General features: G+C 36.2%; 1 protein-coding gene across 4 annotated transcripts in view; it reads right to left on the bottom strand.

Moving 5' to 3' along the window:
* The window catches only part of pcm1 (pericentriolar material 1), a 56,166-nt gene that overhangs the window by 11,976 nt on the left and 27,004 nt on the right, over positions 1-17,186 (bottom strand). For 3 of the 4 annotated variants that reach the window (XM_056256788.1, XM_056256789.1, XM_056256790.1), the window contains 14 exons: positions 14,194-14,426; positions 13,899-14,017; positions 13,639-13,768; positions 12,926-13,090; positions 11,760-11,923; positions 11,453-11,653; positions 11,124-11,373; positions 10,892-11,037; positions 10,189-10,361; positions 9,907-10,066; positions 5,235-5,578; positions 3,899-4,066; positions 3,574-3,630; positions 2,812-2,984 (listed from right to left, as the gene is read on the bottom strand). In XM_056256788.1, coding sequence (XP_056112763.1) covers positions 2,812-2,984; positions 3,574-3,630; positions 3,899-4,066; positions 5,235-5,578; positions 9,907-10,066; positions 10,189-10,361; positions 10,892-11,037; positions 11,124-11,373; positions 11,453-11,653; positions 11,760-11,923; positions 12,926-13,090; positions 13,639-13,768; positions 13,899-14,017; positions 14,194-14,426 — 2,483 coding nt within the window. The remainder of the gene's footprint in view (positions 1-2,811; positions 2,985-3,573; positions 3,631-3,898; positions 4,067-5,234; positions 5,579-9,906; positions 10,067-10,188; positions 10,362-10,891; positions 11,038-11,123; positions 11,374-11,452; positions 11,654-11,759; positions 11,924-12,925; positions 13,091-13,638; positions 13,769-13,898; positions 14,018-14,193; positions 14,427-17,186) is intronic. The other variant, XM_056256791.1, reaches the window with a different exon arrangement.

The raw sequence follows: 17,186 nt of genomic DNA, 5'->3' as shown, positions 1-17,186 counted from the left end.
CAAGATTCAGTATTTGACCACTATTGTATTCTGAGAAACTTATAGTGACAGTTATGTCTTAATTTGTGTCAGGAGTTATGAAATGAAAAAAATGAGTCGATACCTTTAATATGAATTATGAGCGTCAGCTGGTCCATTCATAAAAAACACTCCGTGCTGTCGTCATGACAGCGATTCACAAAACAACGTCCCTGAGGGCTTTTAGCTCAACAATGTGCAGATGTGGAGAAATATTGATATATTCTCATAGATTCACATCATATTTCTATAGACAGGAATAATATTTATTGAATTTATACCCAAATGCGTCGATGTAATCATAATGATCGCTTCTTACTGAGATGTGCTGTGTTTTCCATTCATACCAATAGCATGGGGGCGCTATTATGTCCAATAAAAGTCCATATATGGATCATGAAGAAGACCCATAGTCATGTGACATTCCAGGACGTCACTGAGTGATACAGAAAGTACAGAGATCGCTGTAACATGCAGATAAAGATGTTTTGAAGACAATAAACATGATTGCAATGATATTTGAGTTACCTGTGTTCTTCAAGCCATGCCAGGTATTTCATAATAATAGATTATATTTATAATGTAATGCTAATCGATATAGATTTCATCATCGTTCAGAACACTAAAAAATACATTTTCTGTCTGATTTTTTTTTATCTGAAGCCAAGTTAGATCACAGAAGATTATTTAAAACTCTAGACTTGCGTTATATAGTGAGTTTGGAGCGCAAACATAGTTTTAATTTCATAAATGGTCGTGTATTGATGGTGTGCTAAGCTAACATGCTAGCGAGCCCAGGCGCACCTGCCACGAGCAGTTATTGTTTTATGATTTTTTTTCTAAATAGGAATGCTTACTGAAATGTTTCAGTGCATTTGATACCAGTTTCAAATATTTAGTGAGAACTTTGATAAAAGAAATTAGGGTTTGAAACCCCATGAATAGCTTGTGAATAGCCAGTCGTTAGTAGCTATAATGCAGACAAAAGAAATGCATATTTAGAGCCATAATAACCAGTCTGGAGAGGTGTAAATGTGTGCAGGGGAGACTGAGACTGAATGGGGCACCACAAAACAATAGAGACAATAGACTGAATAGATGACTCAGAAGATGACTAAACATCAGTTTGCTAATAGAGTCTAATCAAAATAAAGTAATTTGACATGATCTTGAAAAACATTTAACTAAATACAGAGCTTTATACTTATCATTTTCAGATTTTAAATATAAAATGGTCAGACATGTGGCTTTAGCTGCAGTGCATTTCTAGATTGCTCCAGGGCCAACTTCAATTTTATTTTCATGAAGATGTTTCATAAAAATAAATTTCTAATAACTTTACAAAACTTTGAAGCTATTTAAAATTGTTTTTTTCATTATGACAATAATTAATTCTACATTTACAATAAACAACCAGGTGTCAGCTTTCAAATGAGATCATACTTGTGCTTTTAGTGCAAAGGGTTCATGAACTGTATCTGTTTCAGTTTGTGTATGTCATTTCTGGGGATTTTTCAAAAGTGGGCTTGAAGCTTAACAGGTTAAAGGGTGTCCCCTCCCCCTATATTATTAAATGTATGCTTCATCTTTCATTTTAAATTCATAAATTTGGTCAATAAATTCAATTATTTAGAATAATAAGACACTATAGGGCTGTTACCCTAGGGGCTGATCAAATTAAATAATTTACACTGAAAAATTACAATTGTGTAAAATAATGTTATGAAATTGATTTAAATTTACATATAAGAAACATTGGAAAGAATGATACTACTTTTAAACATAACACTAAACCGCCAGTAGGTGGCGGCAGGCGACCGTCTTAATGAGTGAGTCATTGATTCATTCATTCATTCAAACAAACAAACAAACGATTCGTTCAAACGGCTGATTCATTCAAGAATGAGACAGATATTTATGAATGGGTCATTGAATCTTTGACTCAATCGATTCGATCAAAATGCTGAATCATTCAGTAATGAAAACAGGTTGAGTGTTACTGTGAGATGCGCCGTGGTTCTGCTGTGATTTTTGTTTGGAACTATTTTCGCTGCTGAAACAGAACAAAAACAGCCAATATTGCATCTAAAATGTAAGTGACTTAATTTTAACTGTTTATTGAACTGTTGTAGGAAATGTCACATTTTCAATCATGATGGTGTTCAGGAAAAATAATTGAGGTTGCTTAACATATGTTAAAAATATAAAAACTCCACATTTAGATTTTTATAGGCAGTATGTTGTTAACTGGTTAACTGAGTGTGTGTGTGCGCTCATTTGTGTAGATTTCTCCTCGAGAGGCTGCCCGAGCGTCAACAGCGCAACCTTACCGTCCGTCAGTAAAAGTCAACAACACTGACAGTAATGCAGCGCAATATGAAAGAGTCTTAGTTTTAACAACCTATGAAACTAATAATGAACAATATGAAACTAAAACGACATAAGCTTAATTTAAAATGTCTTAGGAACTACGGGCTATTTAGAGGTGGATAAACGCTATTTAGAGGTGGTTAAACACACTTTGGAGGTGGGTAAACGCTATTTCCGAATATTGGGAGGTGCGTAAACGGCGTTTACGTGCGTTTAGCCTCCACTACATCCCTGATGATAAGGTAGCATAACGAGAGCTTTATACAAAAAAAATTGCAGGGTTTTCAACACAGCACAAGGGTTAAGGCAATTTTGCAGATTTACACCACAATCGATGCAGAAAATGTGGAAAACCATCAAGTCTCCATGTGGGCCTGTTGAGTCTGTAGAAGTGTGCACAGGTTTGACAATAGAGTACTGTACCTGTAGTGAGTAGAGCGCCCTCTGCCGCAGGTAGTCAGTATTGAGCAGCTGAAGCTCATGGAAGAGCTCAATGAGGAAGTGAGGGCGAGACTCATTCTGAGAGATCAGTGTTGCCACCTCAGAATAGATCGTCTCTCTCAGGGCCTCAAAAAGAGAGAAATCACTGCTCACATCTAGAGAAGAGAAATATACACAGTCAGAGCAAAATAAAAGACAATAAACAGACAATCTACTAAAACTCTTCAAGCATATAAAGAGTATATCAAACAACTGCTGTCTGTGCAAACTAATATAAAAAAAACTGTGGAAACATACTTAACATAACTTCAAGTGCAGCATTAGCAACACCTTGACTACTGAACTTCACACAATATTCAAAAACACCATTAGAACCATGCTCAGATCCATACTTTCTGTCTTTAACTCAAAAGCAAAGGTATAAAACATCCATAACAAAACACACTGGGTTTGTATTATAAATAGCACAGCATACTCTTCCCCTTTCCTCCCCAATTTACCAATGTTCTGAAATGACAATAGTGAACAATAGAAATAAACTTTATACAGCTCAGGGGAGTTGTCTATATTAAAATCTATATTTGTGTGAGAGATTTATGCCCTGAAAATGGAGAAAAATCAGGCTCATGTCTAGTATTTCTTATGCATGTGAATGCAGTTTAGAAAAAAAGAAGAGGAGAAAGAGAAGGAAAACATGCAGATTAGGTAGTTAGCAGGTCAAACAGCTGATTAACTTGGAGTTACCTGGGACTTCAGTGCATGCAATTCTGTTAGAGAGAAAAGGTGTTCTCCAAGCATATGCTGTGAAGAACAAAACCCAAAATGAAATATGAACAAAAACAGAAATGAAAATGAAATAAGTGACACTATAAAACAATATAAGGACACAGGGGACATAAGATGTTCAAATTAAAAAAGTCTGCTATACTGCTCTGGCAGATACTTCTCTGATTGAAGAATATAGTGCACACTGTATAACAAGACAGTTCTCATTGTTCTACGTTTTGATATTTAGTGTTATGACGTTTTATTCAGTGATATCAGTAGCTGGGTCTATGTAAAGACATACCAGATGAGAGATCATTTGGCTTGCTGCTCTTAGTCTTGCGGTCCAGTTTCTCCTGTGTGAGTTTGTCTAGCAGACCTTGGTTGAGATCTTTGTATCTGACCTGAGAGGAGCGCACTCTGTCCTGATCAAAGTGAGAGTCACTTGAAACACTGTCACTGTCCACAGATGCTGAAAATAAAAAGAACACAATTTAACCCCATTTGATTGAATCTTAAATTAAGATTTAAGACTTGGAGTCTTAAACCCCAAGGCTTCTTTTGCCTAAATATTAGGGCTGGGTATTGACACAAATTTCACAATTCGATTTTATTCCGATTTGATTCGATTCAATATTGATTATTTTGGATATCAGGTACAATACATGGCAAATTTTCTCAAGGAAAACAAATCTCTTAACTAATGCTGTAAACTATGGGAGTCAGTCGTAGCCTACTAGGCTTCATTAGCCAACTATAATATTAAAGGTAAAAATTAAATGATTTGTAGCTATACAAACACTTAAATTACACTTTTATTTATTTTTATAATAAGAAAGTTATATGATATATAAACATTTAAATGGTGGCTGTCATAAAAACTTGCCAGATTTATTTAAACATGCATTAAATATTGAAGAACATTAAAAATTATAATGAATATGCAATATGGTGCATATATTTAGAGTTAACTTTTCTAGCTGACTAACGAGTTTATGGTCACTGGATATGGTTTTTCTGAAGTAAATGTGATGTTACATGACATCGTTTACAAGCGTCTTTCCACAGTTGAAACACTGATGTTGAAACAGCGATTCCATGTGACATGATACGGATTTCGATAAGTTGTACTCTATCTTTTAACACCGTTTCAGATGCTCATTCATGTTTATTTCACGCTGTAACTGGTATTATTAAGGCAGAAGAGGAGATCATGTGCGCTCCGCACTGCTGCTTCTCTTGAGCTGAGCTGCGCCAGAGCGATCTCACGCCACAGCGCCAAAACGCTATTTATGTTTTTGAATTTCATAAGAAAATGGATGTAATTTGAAATTTGAGACTTTATTTAGTATCAATAGTAACAAAGCACAAAGATTATTGCGATTTATTGGATGGGATGCGCGCTACAATGTTCCATTCATTCATCAAATGAAAACAGGATGACTAATCGATTCTTGAGATTTAAGAATCGATATCGGTTCGTAAAAATGAGAATCAATTAATATCGAGAAATCGATATTTTTTACCCAGCCCAACTAAATATATATATTTTTTTTAAATACATAAACAAAAATTAATGAAACTTTGCTTTTCAATGAGCTTTTAAAGGTCGAGTATGTCAACTTTAAATATAGACACACCTGTGTTCTTCTGTCCCCTGCCTCTCTTACGGCGGCTCTTTGTGTTGGGGGTCTTGTCTCTAGAGGCCAGGCTGGCCTGTGCAGCAGCCTTGCGTCCTGCTCTAAAGGTCTTGGTGACGGTGGTCGGGTCTGCCTTGTCTGGCAGGCTGCTCATAGACTCCTGGGAGTCAGGTATGTAGGAGCGATCCCGGGAAATGGAAGGGTGAGGAACAGGAGAGGAGGAAGGGGAGTTCTTCTCTATCTGACTTGTATGGCCTGAGGTGAGGGTGGGTCTCTGACCAGAGCGATTCAGGGAGGAGTTTAACCAACTAGCATCAGCCACAGTATCAGGTTGAGACTGAAACCTATAAAGTAAAAATAAACATGATTTGTTAGGTTTCTCTGTGGTCGGCAGTATCGCCGGCGATACCAGCTCACTTTTTTTCTTATAAGTGCAAAAGAGACTCAAAATACTCAGCTGATTTTGATCTTACATATAAATGTTATACATCATTCGATCCTATTAAGTGTCTATTTTTTTGTGTATACTCACAATAAAAACAAAGTGTTGTGCTTTGTCAAATAAAGAAAAATAAACATGATGCGCGTTTTGCCTTCTGTCTGTGAGACAAGTCCATTCTGAAACGCGTCCGAAAAATTAACTGCAACTCAGTCAATACTTGTCACAGAGACACGAAAGATTTCTCTTTATAAAGGTGAAATTCTTCTTTTAAATGAAGTAATTTATATAAAAAACAACTATTCTCAGTTTATGTAATCTGTATGAAAAGAGAGAGAGGTCAATATTTTTCCTTTCAGCTAATTATAGCTTATGACATGTTAATCTGACATTATTTTACATGAACACATCCAAACTATATTGCTATAGCCTACTGAGATCTGTTCTAATCGCGATATAGAATAGTATCTGTAAAACCAAAAAGACTGTTTAACCCTCTGGGGACGGATTGGTACCGCCAAAAATGGCATACTTTTACAAATGTGTAAATATCTTAAAAACTATTAATGATAGAGAGGTGCGGCCTTTTTTACCATCTTCCTCAGATTCCGCTGAAAACAGTGATAACTTACCCGGCTTGTAAATATACACACTTCCTTGTTGCGCAATACCACTATGTAAAGGGCCAATGAAATCGATATTGTTTGGCAGATTCCGCAAGCAACAACCAATGGAAAAATTGCCGATGGCGAAATATTTTTCTTATCCAATCAGAGGAAGGTTACCATGACGTATCTAGCAAATCAGAGGACTCTGTAGCCTTGCAAGGGTTGGTACTATATAGTTAGGGATATGACGCAAACAGCGTTGAATGGAGAGAAGGAGAGAGAGCGAACGGAGGCTTACGGAGCGGATTATCAGAGAAATATTAGAGAGAGACAGAACAATTATAATATATATATTTATATACATACAATTATAACATTATTTATTGTTTTACTTTTAGCACTTTTATGATGGCAAGCAGTAAAGATTTACGGTGGAACAAGCTCTGGAACAATTACTGGAGAGTGAGGAGGAGAAAGCATTGCTTAGAAAATTCTAAGCATTCCTAAGAAAAACGCCTAGGACTATTTGTAAATAAAGTTACAATTTTCATTGTTCTTTACACATTTTATTTAACAATTACACATGTCTGTCAAGCAAAGGCTTTGACAAATATATTTTTTGTTCAAAAACTGTTCACTATTGTTGTGTGATTTTCAGAAATAAATGACAAAAATCTAATTTCCGTTTTTGAAAATCTCTAGTTTATTGTACATTTTTCACCCATACTTCCTTTATAAACACATTACATGCATGCTTATGTTAGCTTAGGGTCTTCTGAATCCATAGATATCAAACACATAGTGTTCCATCTCCATTAAATATGGTTTATAAGCCCAAATGTAAAAATAGAGAAAACGGACCAAAAAGGGCTTAGTCCACAGAGGGTTAAATATGAATCGGGTGTCTATGTGTGTGAATGAACGAACGCACAGATGAACACGGTTACAGACGAAATATTGTCTTTTATATTTCGTTGACTAGTTTTGGATAGATTATAAAGTTTTTACTATAAAATAGACATCAAATAAGCTTTTGTTAGACAGTTTCTGCTCATATGTTAAATATATATAGTGTGTATATTTTGTCAAAAATAAACTAATGAACTGTTATAGTGTTTGTTCCAATGCAAGCTATATCAAAATAATGAATCCTTAACTTTGAAATATGTATGATAAAATATATTGGCCTACTTTAAAAAAATAATACTTTATAAAGACATTTATGGAAAAAGACAATTTTCTTTTCAAGATGTGACTAAAAATGTGCTTTTGACTTTCATTTATATTTTGATTATATATATATATATATATATATATATATTAGTGTTGTCAAACGATTAAAATATTTAATCGCGATTAATCGCATTAATGTCATAGTTAACTCGCGATTAATCGCACATTTTTATCTATTCTAAATGTCTCTTGATTTCTTTTTGTCCCATTATTTTTTCTCAATTTAATGCTCTTATCAACATGGAAAAGTGGATCGGCTTGCTTTGTGCAAATGTTTTTTATTGAAAACAACATTGGCATATACTGTGTTCAATTTCACACTAACATTCTCACTTGGAGAAAATAATCTCTCATACAATGTAACACTGTCCATCAATAAAAGGGTCAAAGGAATACTGACGAGGTCCTGATATTGACGAGGGGGCGGAGAATTTGCATGAGCTGTGTGTGTGTGTGTGTGTGTGTGTGTGCTTGGCCATCAAGTGGTATTTCAGACTGGACGTGCAGCGATGATACCTCAGTTCACAACGACAAAACACACAGATCACTTTGGTCTTGTCATTGGGACCATTTGGCAACTTTTTAAAAGTAAACTTTCAATTCAGAATCTTATTGGCATCCATTTCGGCGTCTCGCTCTCGCCATCCACTCAAAACGTAACGTTAACCTACTATTTGGCCGGCTCGCAAGCCCAAACGAGTGTGTGCGGCGTGCCTGTTGTTCGGTTTTCGGTCTAGCTAGATCCGCTTGCGCTTTGGTTCGACGAAGCAACAAAACGCCCTCGCGTTTTCGAGTTCAAAGACTTCATCAAACAAGTTGTCAGATGATCTGTCTAAATCGGTTCGCGAATCAGTTCATCTGTTCAGTGCACTGAATCGTCTGAAGCGCTTTCAATTCACACTCGGAGTCGAAACAGGAAGATTTGAGAGCATCAAGAGCGTTGGATGAAGTGGCCGATCTACAGTCTAGTCTAGTGAATGCAAATCTGCAAATGCATCATATTTTTGCCAGCGATGAAGATCTTTATTAGTTGAACATCTTCGTAAGCTGTCTGTGAATGAATGATTCCTCAGGACGATACATTCGATTTCATTTCATTCAGGTAATACATTGTGTGTGTATTGCGTGTGTATTGCGCGTGTATTGCGCAGTGGCATAATCACACGAATAGTTTACATTGATTGAAACTAATTTGTTTAAAAATGAGGCTATTGCAGTAACAAGGCAGGTTCACATAAAATTCTTATGACATATGACATTATTTTTTGATCTAACGAGCATTGGCGATGCAAAAACGGACTGTCGTGCGTATTGTTTTTTTCTTCTTCCAATTAGCCTACTATGTTAAAAAAAAGGACGAAAACATGTTACTTGTTCAATTAATAAACAGTTTGTTTGATGACAAATCGCTAAAGATGAAATTGGCCTCCCTTTCTGTCATTGCGTTTTTTTTTTTTTTTTTTTTTTTTTTACGATATTCGACTTTTGCTCCTGGATTGTCGAATGGCATTTTTGGCAGAAATGCACATCCCTACGCGAGGCAAACTATTCTCAAAGACTTACTTTTAGTCATTATTTGGGTAGCACACATATTCTGAATGCCTTCGGGAGAATTCAAATGAGCCATTTTAATCTAGATTAATCTAGATTAATTTCAATATTAATCTAGATTAAAAAAATTAATCTATGCCCACCTCTAATATATATATATATATATATAGTCCTTGCATTCTTTCTTGTGTGACACACCCAAATGAAAGGCTCATTATGCAGGGTCATTGTCTTCTCAGGTGAGAACTACCTAATTATTCATGAGGGGGTTGGGCCACACATATTGCCTTTCCAAACAAAAAAAATGTTTTTCACAATTTAAAACAATCTATTGTTTTATGTGAATGATTAGGCAGGATGATTTTCAGATCATTTTAAAGCAAAAACTCTAGGCGACAACATCCATTAGTCAAAAGTCTTGTGGACACATATTTAGTATGTGTTTTGTGGCCTTCAGAAACTTCATTTCAGAAACTTTAATTTTTAGTTTTTTCAATAACCATGCATAAACAATATTCTCTCAAAAATACAAACATGTACATACATACATGTTGCTCACATATTATGGTAGCCATGTTTGTGCTAAATAGAGTGTAATTTCACCTGTGCCATTAATATGTTTATAAGCAACTGAAAAAATGCACAAATGTCAGGGCATGTCAAAACATCTCAAGGACCCCAAAAACACCTTAGACCACAGAGGGTTAAGCAAGATCATTTTGTTGACTTTACAGCGAACCAATATATAAAGTAGGTCATTCTTAAGTTTTCACCTGACTGTAATTGATAGAATCATCAAGATTATATCATATTAAACCAAATTACAGAAACACATTTGTACCTTTTCTCTGTGTTGTTGAGTGGAGATCTCTGTAGTGGAGGGGGGAAACTCATGTATTCCGTTTTGACAGATATGTTTGGATCATGCTGATGATCTGAACCGGCCTGGTTCTGCTGGAAATCTCCTACCGAGGAAGGAAACAAGGGACTGAAATTAAAGCCTAAAGATAGAAAAGAAGAGAGAATGAAAGAAAAAAGGTTAAAAGTATGTATATATAAATATTTTTTTATTTTATATGGAATTTACCCAATTTAAATAATTACAGACGGATAACAGACTTACCAGTTGGGAAAGGGGAGAAGTTTGGGATTCCAGGCATATTGAGTGTATTGACCGGTGGATAATTTAGGAACAGAGAAGGAGATGTAGAATCACGTGTAACATTTTGATGCTGCTGTTGTCCTGACAAGGACTGACTCTGCTGCTGCAACAGATCATTCAGAACTTGTTTTAACCTGCCAGGAAAAAAAGAGCACATTTTAAAAGTTGTGACAAATGAAACCAAAGCTTGTTTCAAATTCAAGCAGTTTAGACCTTCACTACCATTCAAATGTTTGGGGTCAGTAAGATTTTTTTAAAATAAATTAATACGTATTTCTAATAATAATACTAATACTAACAGCAAGGATGCATTAAATTGTGATGAACTTTCTATTAAATCAAAGGATGCAGAAATCCAGTTTCCACAATTTTTTTAGCAGCATATCTATTTTCAATACTGATAATAATAATAAGAAATAGTTTTTTAAACAGTTATTTTAAATTGTAGTCATATTTCACAAATCTACCGTTTTTGCTGGGGGGGTTCTTCTTTTTTTAATGCAGCCTTGGTGAGCATAAGCAAGTTCTTTCAAAAAGCATTAAAAATCTGATTCCAAACTTCTTAATGGAAGTAGATCTACAGCAAAAGCCTCATTCTTCATGCTTAAAATCTAACTAATATACTTTTTCTCATTTATAATTTTCGAAAGAAATCTAGACAGACCGATTGACATTGTTCTGTTGCCAAGCCAGCTGTGTGTAACACTGGTTTAGTTGGTGCATGATGAGAGGGACCTGAGGAGAGGTCACATTATTGGGCACAACACCATATGGACCTGTGAGCAGAGCTTGCAGCATGTATGAAAGAGTCTAGAGATGAGAGAAGGGAAAAAAAGTTGTAAGCGAGGAAAAAAAAGTGAAAGAATGAAAAAATAAAATGTGTTAAACTCTCTGACCTGTTGGTCCTGTAGCAAAGTTTGGCACATGGTAGTGCTGAAGTTGAGTTGTTTCTGGAGGTGAGTGATCTGTTCCTGCCAGTGTGCTGGTGCAGCGCCCTCAGAGAGAGACAGATCAGCTGCCCATCGCAGGTTCTCCTGCCGCTTAGCTCTGCTAGAACTACTGCTCTCAGTCTGTGGGTGCTGACGAGGGTGACCCCTTGATCCACGGGGGGAAGGACTACCATTAACTTCCCTGTGAACTTTCACACTGCGCAAAATGAAAAGACAGTTAATAATGGATTGGGTTTGGTGTCTAGACAAACTCTAGTATGTGCCTATGTGTTTACCTATCTCTGTTATTCCTGTTGTAGTTGCGCTGTTTTTGGGTGGAGCAAGCATGCAGCTCATCTGTGGAACTGGACTCCTCTCCCCCATCATGTTCATCATCATCAGCATCTTCCTCAGCCTCCACCTCAGAGGAGTAATCATCATCATCATCATCTTCACCAAGGGGACACTGTGTCGATCCACCCCAGGTGGCCACGGTTCTGGAACAAAAATGATGATTAGCACCTGACAAAAAATGGAGTCTTCAATGTTTATAAAACACTTTTTTTAAATGAGCCACTATAAACTCTCAAGGCCAAGTGTTACCTTTCATCACGACTGTAGGACTGGGCCTCATGTGTCTCGCTCCTGAATGGAGAGTCGGTGAGTGTGCTTCTCCTCTGCTGTTCTGCCATCAGACTCTCCAATTGTTTCCGCCTCTGTCTCAACTCCTCACGCAAGATCTGATGCCTTCGCATCTCTGACCACAGCTAATATAAAAAGACAAAGTTATTAAACTTCGCAACACTAACACTAAAAGGTGCTATAATAAAATTACTTTAAATAAACCTTGGACTTCTTTCCCCTGTCTGCAAAGTGATAGTCCCGCCCTAAACTCAATCCACTGGTTTAGCAAATGTCATTTGTCTGGTCAAAGCAATGCCACAGAGACACAGTGGTTACTCTTGTCAAGGAAATCAACCTACAATGGCTTACTATAGTTTTCTCTTTTTAAAACATAAAAAAAAAAAGACACTTCATTAAATAAATCTTAAAGTCCCTTTAGGGATAATTCACCCAAAAGGGATAATTCACTTAAAAATAAATATTCTGTCATCAATTACTCACGCTCTTGTCGTTCCAAACTCATAAGACCTTTTTTTATCTTCAGTACACAAATGCAGTTATTTTTAAAGAAACCTGAGAGATATAGTATAGTTATATAGTAAACAGAAGTTCAAACAAGCTTGCTTTACAGGCGAGAATAAATTAGGCATGTCCTCGCATGTCACACATCATGTACAGTTGATCTGCAATTGATCACATTTGATGTACGTTGATCAATATATATATATATATATATATATATATATATATATATATATATATATATATATATATATATATATATATATATATATATATATATATATATATATATATATATATATATGAGTAAACGCCTAAATTAAATCTGTTCATCATACAAACCTATTGCATTTTTACAGAAGATTAAACTGCTAACTTCAAATGGATTACTTTTAGTTTCTTTATGAGCTTTTTTAAGTCTATAAGTTTTGGTGGCATTCAAAAAGGATTAAAGTTTCATTAAGAAGATTTTAATTTGAGTTTCGAAGCGAATGAAAGTCTCATGGGTTTGGAACGACAAGGTGAGTAAATGACGACAATTTTATTTTTTTAATGACCTATCCCTTTAAAACCCTACCTGATATATAAAGGAAGCAAAATTGTTATTTGAATTCCACACTAACCTCATTGTCAGTGACAGTGACTGGAGGAGGTTCAGTGGTGGGTTTAAGGCCACTAGTGTTGGCTTTAGCTGAGGAAGAAGAGTGTAATGGTACAGGAGCGGGAGTAGAGGCTGCTGCAGGAATCTTCCTCCTCATCTGACCGCTAGCACTACTGCTCACAGACGACTGACAGGGCACATCATGATTTAAGAAAATTCATAAATCATAAAAAACTCACACTGAACAACTGCAAAACTGCAGAGACTGTGTTCATAATAACAGTGTTTCCCCTACCATTGTTTTATTTTATTTATTTATTTTTTGGGGGGGGGGGGGGCCCTCAAAACTTTATTTTAAGGAATAATAAATAAATAAAAAATTCCATGTTTTAATTTTAACAGTAAAGCTCATTGTGCAGCACGTTGTTTGACCAAATGTTTGTTTAATTTCATATGATTAAAATAAATTATGTGTGAAAAAAAAAAAAAAACACCGAATTTGTGGAAAAACACAATGTTTTTTTAATGTTGTATAAGTGTAATATTTGTATAAGTTTCATGATTTCAATTAATAAGACATGCTTTTTGATAACTAAAAAAATGTACACCACGTATCCGTAACACTCCCGCTCCGCAACACTAGTAGTTTCGGGGATCTACCACCCACCCTGAAAAAAATCCTAGGGGGAAACACTGAATAAACTACTGTAAATCACAAATGTACATGTGAAGTACCTGAAGGTCAGGGCAGGCCCACTGTATGTCTTGTATCTTGCCCTGAATCTCCATCAGTCTTTGTCTCTCTTCATGGAGCTGCTTTAGTTCCTGCTGCTGCTGCTTGAGTTTCTCCTCATATAATTTCTCTCTGAAAAACAAACATTTTACAAGTTGTTTCACACAGGTCACATGGAAAAAAAAACATGCTGCAGTATGTTCTCATACAACACAATATGAACTGAAAATACAAGCACATATCCAGGGACACAAACACTAACCTGGTCTTATCAGAGAGGGTGATATCTCTCTGGCTTTTGGGAGTTGTTGCACGGGTGTTATTGGGTTGTTGCTTCAAACCTTCATCCTCATTAGCTGTAGTACCATCTGTATCATCACTCTAGAGTAACATTAACAGACCCAGAGAAAAAGTCTTCAACAGGTTGACAAAAAGCACAGTAAAGAAAAGGCAGGCAGGAGAATGTATAAGGGAGCAATTTTTTTTAGGAAGTCAAACTATATTTGCATTGTGAATGACCAGAATCTTACATCACCCTCATGGCACCAGACCCTCACCTGCACCATGGCCACCAGTTCTTGGAGTTGTCGGAGTTTTTGTTTGGCTGTTTGAAGACGATGAACTTTCTGAGCATAATCTGCATCCCCACCTAGACTGCTTCTACGACTGGACCCTGAACCATCACTGTCTCTGCCTCCTCCTCTTGCTCCATCAACATCATCCTCCAGTGCCTCATCATCATCCTCATCTTTAACTTCAACGTGAGGCCTGTCCCGGTTGAACTGGCATTCTGAAATTATTACAATGTATATAAAAGAAATAGTTAATATAGAGCTGCACGATTCTGGATAAATTGACATCCACTTTTATTTAGTTTTTACAGATCACGATTTTCCCACGTTTCTGAAAAGACAACTAAAAATACATTTATTAGAGGTTCTAAAAAAAAAAAAAAAAAAAAAGGTCAGCACACCAAAGCTCCAAAAAAAAAAGTAAACTCTTGATAATAACTTTTAACTGTCTGAAGAAGAGCCTGGTTGCTCGAAACGTAACCTGTGTGTGAGTCCACTATTACATTTTTTTGCATATTTTGGAGCTTGGTGTGCCAACTCTGTTTTTATCATTTCTTTTGACGAGCACCCAACCCTGAGTATATTTTTGCCAATGATGTGCGTGCTTTTGTCTTGTTTTTATAAGAGGTTCTGACAAAATGTTAATTTAAAAATATATGTAAAAAAATTTAATTACTTTAAATTAATTTGTGTCTATAAATCAATTAATGATTCAATGACTTAATCATTAAGACTTCACTTGTTTCATTATTGGATGAATCAGCGTTTTTCTTGAATGAATAATTCAATGACATATACATTTTTTAAGTCACTTGTCACCACCTAGTGGCGTAATAATGTAATCGACAAAATTTTTATTGAAGCGCCAAGTTACTTTCAAAAGGTGATTAAGTCTATTTTGATCGCTAGAGTAGAAAGTGTTTATATCCAAATATAAACTTTTATCCCAGAACTTCTGTGATAATTTTAGTTATTATAATACAGAAAAGATGATACTGTGTGGTTGAAAAGACTGTTTGTATAACTGTACATGACAACTGTCCTCTCTGGGTCAGTGGCAGCGCCAACACAGATTTGAATGTTCGCTGTGATCGTAGCTACTTGTCAAAAGTTTAAAGGTGCCCTAGAATGTTTTTTTTTATTATTTTATAATGTTTCCTGGGTTACCCTCATAATGTTAGTATGTTTTTTAGATAAAAAATAATCATAATTTAGAAATAAATGGCATTTTTCCTAGCCTGCTTTTAGCCTCTGATTTGAACACTCTGTTTGAAGGGGCGTGTCTGCTGTGGGATTCAGTGTAACCGCGGCCACTGCTGTGATTGGCTGACATGCTTGCATATGAAATAGCTACGCATTACATGTGAAACTCTCTCCCGAATACTTTTACTACTGCTATTATACGTTTTTACTATAACAGCTATCGAGATTAACGAATCGTGAGATGTTTTTAAAGTATTTAGATCTATTCCCATCACATAAAATGTTGCCGTGATGAGCATTGAGCAGATGACAGTGTGTTGATCGCGAGAATGAAGATCTTATCATTGCAAAGCAGTTTCTGCACTCTCTCTAAGGCTTTCACCAATGCAAACACGATGATGTAAATACAGTAAGAGCTTCGTTGTGCAGTAACTTGCGTCATTGATTTCATAACGAGTTTGGCAAGTGTCCAGATAAACTCGCGCTGTGTGGAAAGATTGTTCTTTGATCGCTTTCTGTATATAATTTGTTCACAATTTAAATACGATTATTTTCATCCTACTAAAAGAAACGATGTGAAGCTGATATTTTAGTCACTGGCTTGACTTACTGATGCATAAACAGTATTGAACGATTTTGAGAGAAAGATTACCTGTCTGAACTTGAACAATTACACATCAGAAAGTGTTGCTTGGTAGCTCGATCCGAGGCCAGCTCTGTATTGGCCCAAGTTGAGGAAACCGTCGTCGGTGAAATGTTTGGAAATTTCCAGAGAAAATAAAATTAACCCATTGTTTCTTCAGAGGCTCAGATGAAGGAACTAAAAAATACTTTTGTCTTCATGTGTACATCCACACTGAGCAACTGCCATGCTTCGGCTGCGCAGTTCCGCCTGGCATTGAGGGCTGGCATTATGCAAATATTTGGAGGCGTACATATTAATGATCCCGACTACTGCGTCACAGTCGGTATTGTGTGGAGAACCGACCGTTTTTCAGGGGTGTTTTTCATAAACGTGAATTAAATGAGACACGAAAACAGTCCAGTTTGAGATTCACTCTATGTCATGTCCATGCACTGAACTCTTGTTATTTGACTATACCAAGGTAAATTCAATTTTGAATTATAGGTCACCTTTAATAGACAATAGCGGAAACACTGTCATTTATGAATAAGATCGGGTGGGTGTTTTAATCGAGATCGCGATCGAGTAATCGTGCAGCTTTAACCCTCTGGGGTCGGCGGTCTCGCCGGCGATACCAGCTCACTTTTTTCCTTATCAGTGCAAAAGAGACTCAAATTACTCTGTTGATTTTGATCTTACATATAAGTGTTGTACATCATTCGATCCTGTTAAGTTTGTATTTTTTTTGTGGAACCTCATAATAAAAACAAAGTGTTGTGCTTTTCGCCTAATAAAGAAAAATAAACATGATGCGCGTTCTGCGTTCTCTCTGTCAGTGAAGTCCATTCTGAAACGCGTCCGAAAAATGAACTGTAACTCTGCAAATACTCAGTCAAACAGTTATACAGGCACACAGGCATGAAGCCTGAATTATCTTCTTTTAAATGAAGTAATTTATATAAAAAACAAATTTTCTCATTTTATGTAATCTGTACGAAAAGAGAGAGATGATAGTCGTTCTCGTCTCAGCTCATTAAAGTTAATTTGACCACGCCCACGGAGCGCGCGCTCTATTCAAACACAAATGCTCTCAGGCGATCCACGCCCACATCAGCTGGATAACCCACCGAAAGAGACTCAGATTTACGAC

The sequence above is a fragment of the Rhinichthys klamathensis genome, unplaced genomic scaffold (assembly GCF_029890125.1).
Source record: "Rhinichthys klamathensis goyatoka isolate OS25496 unplaced genomic scaffold, OSU_Roscu_1.1 h1tg000133l_1, whole genome shotgun sequence".
NCBI lineage: Eukaryota > Metazoa > Chordata > Actinopteri > Cypriniformes > Leuciscidae > Rhinichthys > Rhinichthys klamathensis.
Note: the sequence above shows the minus strand (reverse complement) of the source record. Positions and strands in the feature narration are given on the sequence as shown.